We start from the raw sequence: 12,825 nt of genomic DNA, 5'->3' as shown, positions 1-12,825 counted from the left end.
TGCGCGGGAAGCGCAGCAGCCTCAAGGCGGGCTCCCCTCACGCGCATGCGCACAGCGCTTGGCGCCTGCGCAGTGGTGGCGGGCGGGGAATTTGGAGTGGCGGCGGCGATGCGTGAGGTGTTGCGCGGCCGCTCGGGCAACAGGCCGGCACCGGGCGGCCAGCCCGGCCCTGCCGCCTCTATGGCGCGGCCTTGGGCGCACACCCGAGCCGCGCTGGAGAGGCTGGAGAGGGCGCTGAGCTGCTCCCGCTGGTAATGGCACCCCCCCCCCCCCCCCCCCCCCCCCCCCACCCTGTTTCTCCCCTCGGGCTCTGCGAGCCGCCGCGTTACGCCTAACGCTTTGTTTTCTTCCTCTGCCCGCAGTGCTGGCGTGTTGCGGGAGCCCGTGTCCCTGGGGGGCTGCGAGCACGTCTTCTGCCTGTAAGTAGCTCTGAGGGTGCCCCGGGCCTCTCCGCGCTGGGCCTTGTGCGGCCTGGGCTGCCGAGGGCGGGGTGGGCTGTGAGCTCCCTCCCAACCCAACTGTTCTGAGATTCCTGGCTGCTGATATCTGCGCCGCACGGAGTCACTGAATGGCTTGGCTTGGAGGGGATCTTTAAGGTCTTTAAGCGCTGAGCTCCATTCTCCTGTCATGGGCAGGGCTGTCTCCCTACCGGGATAGGGCCACCTCTCAGCTGGCCTTGAACACCTCCAGGGGTGAGGCACCCACAGCTCTCTGGGCAGCAGTGCCAGGGCCTCACTTCTCTCTGAGTAAATAACTTTTCCCTAACGTCTAACCTGAGTTCCTGCTCTTTTAGTTTAAAGCCACTCCTCCTTGTCCTATTGCTATTAGATCATGTAAAAAGTTGCTTCCCTTCTTGCTTATAAGCTCCCTTCAAGTACTAGCAGCCTGCAGCGAGGTCTCTCCAGAGCCTTCTCCAAGCTGAACAAGCCTAGCTCCCTCAGCTTTTCATAGGGGAGGTGCTCCAGTGCTTTGGTCATCTTCATGGCCCTCCTCTGGACCTGCTTCAACAGCCCCACGTCCTTTTTGTGGTGGGGGCCTGAGATCTGGACACGGTACTTAAGGTGGGGCCTTAAAAGGGCAGAGTAGAGGGCAAGACTGTTATTACTGTGCTTATAACAGAGGAGAGGATAGGCCACTTCTAATTCTGCTCATAAGCTGGTCTAGACATGCAGCCCCCGCCTCTTGTTAAAGCTGTAGTCACTATGCCAATAAACATGGAGAAAGACTTGCTGTCTGTACTGGCAGTCTATTTACTCCTTGTCTTTAGCTGCACCTTTCTGCTGGAGCTTTCTACTGTAGCCCTGAATACTAAAACAGTAGCAAAAGATAATTTCCTGCTTTTGTAGAACTGATGGCAGGGCAGATGCTCTCAGCATCTCTTCCCCATGGAATGGATCTTAATACAAACAGTTCGTTTCCATCTAGACATGTGGATGGCTGCCCAGTTTTGGCCCTTAATTGCTGTAGAAGGTTCTGCCTTCTGGAGCGATTCCTTGTTTCATTTCACTACCTGCCCACGGTGTACTTGGGGAAGTAAAATAGTCTCCAGAAGCTTGTACAAAGTGCCATAAGTATGTTCATATCTGTCTTATAAAGTGATTTTATGAGGTGTAATGTGGATTGCTGGAGGGTAGCATGACAGTGGTTTAGTAAACATAATTATGTTGTTGAGTATCTGAGGCCTTGTGGTTTTATATTGGATAATGCTGGCTTATTCTAGAGGATTCCAAACCCACTGTTGGAAGAATTCCTTGGTTTTAGAAAAACTGCCAAGGCATCAGAAGATGATGTGGGATGTGGTTCTCATTTTTGATGTTGGAAAGAGGAGCCAGTAGGATTCTTAAGAATACCCCAGCAGCTCTTCCATGCTGCAGAGAGAGTTTGTTTGCTGTTATCCCAATTGTGGTACCCAATCCTTTCTCCTTCGTGTGTCCAACCTCTTAGTCATCCATTCAACGTCCTTTGATGGCTGAGTCTTGAATAGTGGCTACTCTTTTACATTAATTTGTTCACAAACTTGGCAGGACATGGATTGGACCTGTAGAATGATGTGAATTGTTTCTCATCCACTGTTAATGAAATACCTTTGTTAGTATGCCTGGGAAAGGAGTGGGGTGGATGGCAAGAGCTGGCTTATGGTGCATTAAGTGAAAGGTGTGAAAGTAATGAAATGCAGTTTGTCAGGTAACACATGATTTAACTGGTTCTCTCTCAGCATGGGATTTATTATGAGCAGGGGTATTTATTAAGATTTGTCCCTGCAGTTTTGTCTGAGTAACTCTAAGTTAGTTACAGTTACTGGCTGATGAGCGTAAAAAGCTAACAGCTTGAAGCAATTAGGAAATGTCATCATATGAAAGTCCTGTGTTTCCTTTGCACTGCCTTTTACAGACTTGGGATGCCTGAGGTCAGCTTTCCCAGAGAATGAGACCTATGTGATTCTCATCTTTGCTCAAAGTGATTTGTCTGTGTCACCTGGGATACATCAGAGCCAAGAGCTGTATGTCAGTCTTTGTGGTGTGACGACACAGGGCCTCAATGCTGAGCATCTTTGTGCTTTGAGAAGACTGATTGAGGTGCAAAACACAAACACATAGCAGCAGCTTCTACGTTCCTGTCTTGATATTATCTGATGGCATGGATGATACTTGTGTGATGTTTAAGGGAAAGATGCCAGTGCAGTTCTGCAAATAGTTCACATAATGAAATTGGTAGTTGTTACGCTTCTGGGACTGTTAGCTGCTGCACTACTAGTTTTGGGCCGTATCATAGAATCATAGAATGGCCTGGGTTGAAAAGGACCACAATGATCATCGAGTTTCAACCCCCTGCTATGTGCAGGGTCACCAACCACCAGACCAGACTGCCCAGAGCCACATCCAGCCTGGCCTTGAATGCCTCCAGGGATGGGGTATCCACAGCCTCCTTGGGCAACCTGTTTCATATGACTGTGTTTACAGCCTCCTGTCCAGCTAACAGTGCTGTGGTATTACTTGCCTTCTGTTCCTCCAAATTTTTAATATGTTCAGCTCACGTTTAATTTTGTACCTCTGCCTAGAACTGTGCATTCTACATGATGGCAAGATAGCAGAGACATTTTTGAGATTAATTCAGTCTTGATTATGTGAAGTTAAACTGTATTTTGTAGAATAGATTGAAATTGAGAAGTAATGCTGGATGATGGCAGTTGCAAATCATAAGGTCCTCTCATTGGACTAATGAATGAAAGATTTGAAGCTCATATCACAATAATGGTATTGCCAAGAAGCTACAAATGCTAAATGAGCTTTGTTTAATAAACCTGTTTCTCCCCCATGTTATCTATTTATTGTTATATGGAGAAAACAGCAATGGAACTTCAGCACACCTTGAAAATTTGGATCAAATTGTGGCCGTAGGAGTCATGCGATAACCACGACAGCCTCCTGGCAAGGCTCTAGACTTAGCTTGCTTAATTATGGCATGTCATCTTGCCATGATAAATATGTCCTCTCCTGTGTTTGTGACTAGCTCGTATTTGCTTCACAATAGTAGTTTGTCAGTGTTAAGGGAAGAGATTCTCTGTGAATGTTTGGTTCTGAAAAGGCTATGTGCAAGTACAATAGATATGCTGGGTAATAGATTTTTACTTTTGACTTTCAGATCTTGCATGGGCGACCATGTTGGCAAAGGGTGCCCGGTGTGCCACGTGCCAGCCTGGGTGCAAGACATGCAGATAAACCGTCAACTGGATGACATGGTCCAGCTCTGCGGCAAACTGCGGCATCTCCTGGATGCAGGCACCTCAGGTAAGAGCAAATATGGGCCTCTGGCAGCGATTGAATCCAGACCGCAGTGTTTTCATCTCTCCTACTTTATAAAGAATGAGCAGTGCAGCTCTGTTTAAGATTCTGAAAAGCTGTTACAAACCATGTTTGGAAAACTTGATGTGAGGAGAGCTGTCTGTATGGATTGCTTGTTCTTCAAATCTGTTTTACGAAGAAATCTGCATGAGTGGGTTATCCATAATTCATTAGAATCTGTCTTTCAAAATTAGATGAAAGTAGGATATATTCCCAAGTCTTATGGCAGTTAGTTGAACACACCAGGGGCACGAGATGTTGTATCTTGTGCTCCTAAGGGAACACAGATGTGTAATATCCCACAGTACACACTTCCTTAGGAGGGTCCATTGAAGGATTAAGACATATTATCATGCCCCTCAGTGATTTGCATGCCAAGGCATGCATGGTATCCCAGTAATTTTCAGTTTGGGGTTTTTACACACAGAAAACGCTGCTCTCTCTCTAGAGAGAGAGAAGGGGGCAAGTCTTAATTCATTTCTTTTATTCTGTTCCCTAACAGTGAGCTAGTCTGCTACAATGGAATTTAGTCCTTCATTGTACAAGAAGACTGCAGAGTCTGCACACTGGAAATTAATGTCTATCAAATTTCAGACTGATTGTCAAAGTAGGAAAAACTGAGATGAGTGTAGGTGAATATGTGACTCTTCTGCAAGCCTGCAGAGGAGCCTCTTATGTAATACTAAGTTTTAGAAAACATTCATTTAGTTGTCAAATGCAGAAAAAGGAATCTTGCTTCATTGTTGCTTCTTACTACGTTTGTCTAAATAATAGTCTGTATTCACCTTCACGTTCATTAATGGGGTAGCTCCTTATTGGCAGCAGAATACATTGATGGGATGAGGCTGGAATCCTGCTGTCCAACTGCAAAGGAATATCTTTTCTATAAATTAAAAAAAATTTCTGGAGCACAGAGAATTCTAGGCGATGGCTTATGTGTGGTATCAGGGAAGCCTCTTCAGTGGTGAAGGCTTGTTAAAACTTGGAGGAGAATGTCTGAGAGGAGGCACTTATGGTGCTGTAAGCATACTGTTTAATTGGTTACAATTATTGTACAATTATTACAATTATGCTGGTTACAGTTATTGATACTGCTTGAATGTTCTGCAGAACTCACAGATGGAGTGACTTACAAATTGGTTTGAACTTTCATTCTGCTAGAAGTTGGATACCACATGTAATGCCATAGCTCTTCTGAAATGAGGTTTGTGTGGCGTGGCTTAGCCACAGGAAAAGTGAGGTTCTTTTATCATTTGTTGTGTTTGGACTTTAAAGCTGGCTCTAGGTGAATGTTTACAGGAGTGTTCTGTTTGAAGCTGAAATTAGGAACTAATGTGGAAGCTTGCTTTCCGTCACACCTAGTCTTTGCTATCTTTTAAGCATAGGAGCTCTTTTGGATGTTATGTAATTTTGTTAAGGGAAAAAATCTGAGCTCATTGTGGTGAACGGTTTGGATACATACGTAAGTGAGCACACTTCTAGCAGAGTTGTCTCATGCTATGGCAGATCATAGCTTCAGATTTTTGAGGACAAATCCTTCAGGATGTTCAGTCACTCTTATTTCTGGCAAATCTGTCACTTCTTGTAGATATTTGTCTTGAAGTTAATATATACAAAGTGAAATATGTTTGAGTTTGGCAAATTGGGCTCTTCTTGTTTAGAAGTTGCCTTCGTGTTCTTGCAGCGCTACTTCTGCTCCATCAACAGTATTTCCTTCTCCTTCTGTTAGAAGGTCAGCAATCATATTCCTATGGAGGAAAGGAAAAGAAGCAGAAGAAAAAGCAGTTGAAATGGGAATTGTTTCATACATCTGTTTTTGAATATCTGAAAAGGTTAGAGTTGAAGCCCTCAAGTTCCACGGTGCGAAGGAGGAGGGATCTTGCCTGCTACTCCACTGGGATAAAGGACAGTTTTCTGCACAGCTGTGTTTGTTCTAAGAAACAGTAGCAAATAATTCAGGGAAGATTGCACAGAACAGATTATCCTTCTCTTTTAATTTAAAGGGAAGCGCAACAGATGACAGTACAGAATAATACGAGGGATGTGACCGGGGAGGACTGGCAAATAGAATGTGGATAGAAAATGCAAGCTGTAGGTAGCAAAAGCTGAATCTCAAAATGAATTCATTAGAGATGTTATGTCCTTTTCACTGCCTGTTGTCGTATCTTTACAAGGACAGTGGGAATCTGGCTGGCTGTTTTGATAGATGGAGTATTTGCACCTCACTCTTCAGTTTGTTCGCCAGCACTCTTTTGTGTTGCTGACTCCAAGACCTCTTGAGAATTGTGGTTGATGGGTTGGTAGGCTCAATAGGGGCCAGATTAGCAAAAGCCACTGAGATGCTTGGAGACTAGCTTAAATAAAGAAGAAAGATGGCTTCCTTGGAATGAACAAAAGTTCTTCTGGGCTTTTGCTGTGGTCTTACAGGTGAGAAAATAGCTGCCAGAATTGATCTGTCTTCTGTTGCTTAATTTTTTTTTTCAGTTGAGCAAGAATGACACTAGTAAAGTTTTGGTGCTGATAAACAGCACAGAAGATGGACAGGAAAAATGAGAACACTTCTGGCTACACCTAGATGTTTGAAGCAGTGACAAGCACGGACAGAGGTTAAGAAACTTGCCACAGATCTCAGTCCATGCAAGGCATTTACGTTGACTCTATTTTGTGCCTTTATTATAGAGCAAATACTTGTTGAATGCACTTCAAATCCAGTGGCTTTGGTAGCCACTATTTAAGATCATGACTTTTGTATAAGATAAGTCAGTTTTTCAGTTGAAGCACTGTTCTCTTCCTGTTGACATGGGACCTCGGACTCAGTGGTCTCTAAAGGTCCTTTCCAATCCCTACAATTCTGTGATCCTGAGACTGAGGAGGAAGGGCTTAAACTATATTGGAAGAATTCCATGGTGAACGTCAATGGAGTAGTTTAAGACATTATCACCTGACTGGATGAGGTATGTTTCAATCTTCCACCTTCATTTCAGAGCTGGACAAGTATAAACAAATTTGTGTTGCTTCGTGTTGAAACAGACTTGGACACGCAAGAGACTACAGCATACCAGCTCCAATTAATAAGTCTGCAACAGCATGCGCTGTCCAAAGTTACCTTCAACTTGTATACAGCTCTTCCAAAAAACGTGGTGTCTTCTTAATTGCTGGTTTTAGCAGAGAGTAAAGCTAGGTGGTGGTTCTGTTATCTCACATGCGTTTGTTTTGTTAAAGTTCAGTTTTTTTTCCTCTAGAGAAGTTTCCTACTTCACATGAAAAATCACTTCAATGGAATGTGTGTAGAAGGGAACCTTGCTGGCAAAAATGCATGTAGTCAGTTGCATCAACATCAGATAAAGGAGTAATCTTTCAATCTGTGGGTTGTTTATCAGAACAAGTTCCAAATCAGAAACTTTTTTATTTGGCCAGTGAAGTATCAAGATTGCCTTATTTTACAGAACTAAGGGTGTTTGATTAAAGCCTCCAATGTGTGGAATTACTCTGTGGCTTATCGCTTTCACATTTTGAGGACGTCTCCAAACTTTGTAGCAGAGACAGATCGTAGCATCTTTCTCCTGAGAGTATGGCTGTTTCTCTATCAGCTAATGATGAGTATTAAGTGGCCTAATTCCACTTCTGACTTTGTTAGGGTAGAAATGCCCCTATCTCCTTTAAAAAGAGGAAAGAAGCTGTTAGTTCTTGGATTATTTTCACTTTCTTGTTACCATCCGTTAGGATTTGCAAGGCTTTCTCCCCCCACCCCCACTGTTTTTGATTCCCTTTTCAAGTGTAGCTTACTACTTGCATTTACTCTACAATATAACATTACTATCGTTATGGTGGGTAATTAGTAAGAACTTGTTGAATTGCGGGCAAAGTATGTAGCTGCAAGAGATGATGGATGATTGACAGTAATGCTCTTGAAAAGGAGTTTCTAAATACTACAGGTGTTTGTGTGGTATTCTTTGGGAATGCCATCATAAATGATCCCAGCAGTCACTTTAGGTGATTTTACCTTATTCTTTGTAATGTAATCTGCTTCACAGAGCATTTCATCCCCCAACCCTTCTCCTCTTTATCACACAGAGCTGAAACTTTGCAGGTATTAGTCAAATTTTCACAAGCTTATATTGATATTGGTGGACAGTAGGAGAAATTAACTTTTGATTAGTCTTCATAGCATCACAGTTCAGTTTCTCAGTTTTCTGATGTGGAGGGGGGGGGATGTTGAACTGTTGTAACAGATTGTATTGCATTTCATGTATGCTATGACACTTTTCTTAATAGCTAAAACTGAGTTTTTGAATAGCTGGAATTTCTCCCTTTTTCTCCTGTGCTGAATACTTAACTTGCAAAATAATCATTCTTCAGTGAAGGCTCTAATGTTGCACAGATGGTACCAAAGCACTTCCCTTTGATTTTTAATAAGGGACTAGTTTGTCAAAGAGATTTCTCAACTTCTGTTCTGAAACCCATAATAGAGAATAATTTGAAAGGCACACAATGTGCATCATTATATTCCTTTGATGCAGATTAATGATAGCTAAACTACATTTTCTAATTGCTTCTTTTTTTTCCCTGCTCTAGTCTGTTATTGCACTACAGCAAAACTTGGAACCGTGGCACTCCACTTGTATCTACCATTATTTTTGTCTCAGTCCTTTTTTTAACACTCAAGAAATTGAATTCTATTAAATGTCAGCATTAAGAATCTTGTGGTTATTATGTACAAAGAGCCTAATTTAGAAAGTATTCAGATAAGCTTGTGTATGTTGATATAGTATTTAGTACATAAGCAACGGAGAGTAAATATATTACTTTTATTGTAGGCTCTTTCTAACACTGCTATTGTGGATAATCTTTACACTAATATAAATGTTTAAAATCTAGAATGAGTAAGTCACGCTTTACTGATTTACCTTGTCTCAAAGAATCTTAAAAAAGCTTGCATGTATTAATAAGCCAATTACATCTTAATCATACACAGTCATTACACAGTCATTTTTCCATTCCTGTTGAGATGCAGGCTCTGTGAATTGGCCTCCAACTTCAAGACAGGAAAGAATTCCTTTGGATCGATTTTTCTATGAGCAATTTTCTCTGAAGGTAGTTCGACTGAATGCACTTAGCTGCCAGATCATTCCCTCTTTATATAAATGAACATTTACATAGTAAACTGCAACAACTTCCTTTCAGCTTCTAAGCGCTGTCTTTTCTCTCTCTCTGTCCCAGCTCTGAGTCCATTAAAGGAACAGATTTTCAGGGAGGATAGATGTGCCATTTGTCCCTATTATTTATATTCCCTGCCTTGAGAACTTCAGAAACAGAAGAGAGGGAAGCAGAATTTGAGAACAGCGTTTCTTAGCAGTTGCTATGCAGAACTGTTCAGGTAAAGCTGATGATAGCTACAGAACATCCTGAAAAATGGACTTTGTGAAGAGTGGCCAAAGGGTGCTCACCACCTGAGCGAAGCTGCAGGAGCTTCCCTGGGTTTGCATGGCTGACCTCTGGGTGTGTGGAGAGAATCCTTCACAGTCTGCCTGGCCTATTGATCTCCTTCCGTGAATGCCTCCGCAATTGAAAAACATGCTCTTTGACGTGTGAAGTAGTCATGTGTGAGGAAAAATAATCATAGGAAAGCATTTACTTGATGTATTTTTTGGCAGGTGTTCAGTAACCTGACTACTAAGTCCCCGATGAGCAACCAGTAATGAACAAATCCGTTTAAAAACTCTTGTGGTGAATTGTTCACGAGCTCTCTTGCTGCCAGAAGTGGTATGTAGAGAGCTTCCAGTGTAAATACTTAATTGTGTTACACTGCTTTAGATCCTGCTTCTGAAGGACAGTGCCTTTGATTGCGTTTGTCACTTGGACTTTAAAGTCCTCCTGTGCTGTACACATCAAAAGGAATTCTGGCCATCACAAAATTGTTGGACAAATTACTTTTGCTGGCTGATTTCATTCGTGCTCTTTACTTGGAGATGGCTGGTAGTCCTAGCAAGGTAAATATTCTAGAAGGGAATCTTCTCATTGTGTAAACAATGAAGGCAAGACAAATAAATAGTAACTCTTATGTTTTGCATCTGTTTTGCAATCAAGTTCTTTTTCTTAAGATGTTATTGTCAAATTGAAGTTGGGTATTATATCTTCCTGAAGGATAGCTTGTTATGAGATTTGAGCCTCAATTTCAGTCCTTTTATTCTGTTTGTACCAAGCCCAACCCTGAAGGAGAACCAAATAGCTGCAGTTCTGTACTTGGTAATTATCTTGCTGGTATGGTATTGCTTCTATTAAATAAGTAAATGATTGATTAGCTAGCCTCAAGCTGTATTCTTAAATACACTTTTGTCTGATGCCTTACATATCCCTCCAGCTAAATCTGCTCGTACCTAGGAGTCTCTTTTAATTTGAGGGGTAAGTAGGGTAGTTTAAATCAAATTTAAGGAAACGTTTAACCTTGAAATGCTTTAAAAGAAAAATGCTTTAAAAGAAAAATGATACTGGATTGCTAACTGTACAGCTTTGTTTTAAGTGAAATAATTATAGACATGCATTATTGTGTGTAAGGGATTGGGACTACTTTGTGTAATGAGTTCATCCCAGTTTGTTGCGAAAAACAGGTTGTGGTTATGTCCATGGAAAAATGAGAGAAAGCATAGGTAAGACAAATTATCCTTAGAAAGTTAACACATTAAAGGTAGTATGTTGTTGCATTTAGTGTCTGTCTTTCAATTTCAATAACTAAGACTTTGTATAATTGGTTTTTCTATATTTTTTTTAAAGAAAAAACAGCACAGTAATCTTTCTTAAAAACAGAAGCATTTCACCTGCCTTCCAAAGCAAAATGAATATTGGTTTTGTGATCCCAATTGTTAACACATCAGCAGGACTTCTGTGAATGGTAATGTAGTTCTGGGGGCTTGGAGGTAATGGAGACAAGGAGACGCGCTCGTTGTTTCAGTGTCCTTAGTGTGTCATGTTTACTTCACAGGACTTACCTGAGTAACCTAAAACAACTTAGATTTCCAAGGATGAATCTGTGATCTGTTTCAGTTCTCTTGGATTGAAAGAGTTGTTAAATGAATGTTTAACTTAGAGGTCACTTAATGGTCTTTATTATTTAAGCCATTGAGGAGATGTTATAGCCCTTGTTTTCAACTGTTGTTCCCTGTACAGGATATTCCTCTGTCATTCTGGTTATTGATTTGTACTTTGCTGTACATTGTGACTTACAAAATTGCTCCATTGCACATTTTTAAAGAAGTGTTTGAGATGATCAAAGCATTCCTTGCAGTTATTTACTACCAAGGGTTAGAGGATCAGATAACAGGATACAATTACTTGTACATTTTGTATGTTCCTCTGACTCATCTGCTATATCTGTGGGATTAATCAACATTTGTGAGGAATATTTAACATCCTTATAAGCAATTTTATTTTTATTGCTTGCAGTAACTCTTTGCATTTTTCCTCAGATAAACTGTAATACTGCTTCAGGAAATAGTTTCTGTACTGGTGTCTGCATAGGCTACTTTGGTAGACCTGTTTCCAAGGAAAACTCTGAGAGAGAAATAGTTTCTCCTCTGTGTAACCTGGTCAGAAATTGTATATGCATGCTGCCTTGCCAACCCAGGGAGTTAAGGAAGTGTCTCAACCTGGGTGTTTGCTTGCCCAGCAAGGCAAGTGGTTGTGGTGCTCTTCTGAAGAGTACTCTCTGAATTATTTTTCTTCTCCCCTTTCTTAGATTCAATGGAATCTACGCCTACACCAATGTGCTCAGATTTCGGAGAAAACAGTAAGAAGGGACAAATCAAAATGTGGTTCAGCCCGAGAAGTAGGAAGATTCGATGCATCGTGAACAAGAATCAGCCAAAGACTAACAGTAATGACCTTTGTCAAGACCCATCTTCAGTTTATCATTTCTTTCCTTCCCCTGTTCATGAAAAGCCCTCCAAACCAACAAAAAAACCAACTCAGAGGCAGAGTAAGAAGATGAAGAAAAAACGTCTAGCAGACATCAACAAAGCGTGGGGTTTAGAGAAGCCTGAGCAAAAAGAAGGGGTTGAGGAGAAGGCTTCCAAGGAAAAGTGTGTGACCATTTGCAATGAGCCTGTTGTCCTGTGCACTCCAGAGCAACATAGCCCCAAAGAGACACTTCCACAGGAATCTATACAGGAAGTTGACTCCACCAAAAACTTGGTAGAAGTGGAAGTATCTCCAGAGGTGAAATCCTCACAGGAGGAAGATAACAATAAGGCTGTCTGTCCTGTACAAGTCAGCAAGGAAACAAACTGTGCTGCAGAGAAATCGCCATCAATAGAAAGCAAAGCAATGCATTTGAAACGTGGAAGGGAGCAATCAAAACTCCCAGGTACTTCTCAGACGAAAAGACGAAGAAGTGAGGGGAGCCTTAACAGGAATTCAGACAGCCAGACTTCTTGCTCAGAGGACTTGTCTCAGGATTGCCCTATCCCCCAAGTGACCGAACCCAGGACACCTGTTCAGGTCTGTGGCAGTGCAATGAAGACGAGAAGCTCTGCAGCAAGTAGTCCTTTACTTCCAAAATCTCCCTCTACTCCATCTACTTTCAAGGCTTGTGATCAAGTAGGAATACCACAGAGTCCTTCTGTGTTCAAGTCCCCTGGTAGTAACCCAATTGCCAGAAGAAATTACAAAGGGGAGACTTTGCTCCATATTGCTTCCATCAAGGTAGGACTGTCATCTTCTATTTTACCTTTAAATGGGTTTAAAAAGGCAACGTTGTATTTGAAATATCCCGAAAACCACTTCAGCACATTCTGAGTTTGTGGGCAAGGCTAATTTTATGGTCTTCCTCTGCGTTTAGTGAGTGCTTTCCAACTTGTTTCTCTGACTTCATAAAGAAATGACTATTGGAATCATCATAGATACTTATTATTGAGGATCTTAGGGTATTTTAAGTGTCACTCACACTTACAGGTTCTGAGGAGTGATAACCATTCCAAAGTTTTGACCT

General features: G+C 41.8%; 1 protein-coding gene across 3 annotated transcripts in view; it reads left to right on the top strand.

Moving 5' to 3' along the window:
- Positions 1-63: 63 nt before the first annotated feature.
- BARD1 (BRCA1 associated RING domain 1) overlaps positions 64-12,825 on the top strand; it is a 43,003-nt gene continuing 30,241 nt past the window's right edge. For all 3 annotated transcript variants that reach the window (XR_005861238.2, NM_001031246.2, XM_040703382.2), the window contains exons 1-4: positions 64-251; positions 363-419; positions 3,643-3,788; positions 11,575-12,539. Coding sequence is in view for 2 of the 3 variants with exons in the window: in NM_001031246.2 (NP_001026417.2) it covers positions 109-251; positions 363-419; positions 3,643-3,788; positions 11,575-12,539 (1,311 nt within the window). In the remaining variant the exon portion in view is untranslated. The remainder of the gene's footprint in view (positions 252-362; positions 420-3,642; positions 3,789-11,574; positions 12,540-12,825) is intronic.

This window comes from Gallus gallus, chromosome 7 (genome assembly GCF_016699485.2).
Source record: "Gallus gallus isolate bGalGal1 chromosome 7, bGalGal1.mat.broiler.GRCg7b, whole genome shotgun sequence".
In the NCBI taxonomy this organism is placed as follows: Eukaryota; Metazoa; Chordata; class Aves; order Galliformes; family Phasianidae; genus Gallus; species Gallus gallus.
This window is presented reverse-complemented; position numbering and strand designations above follow the sequence as displayed.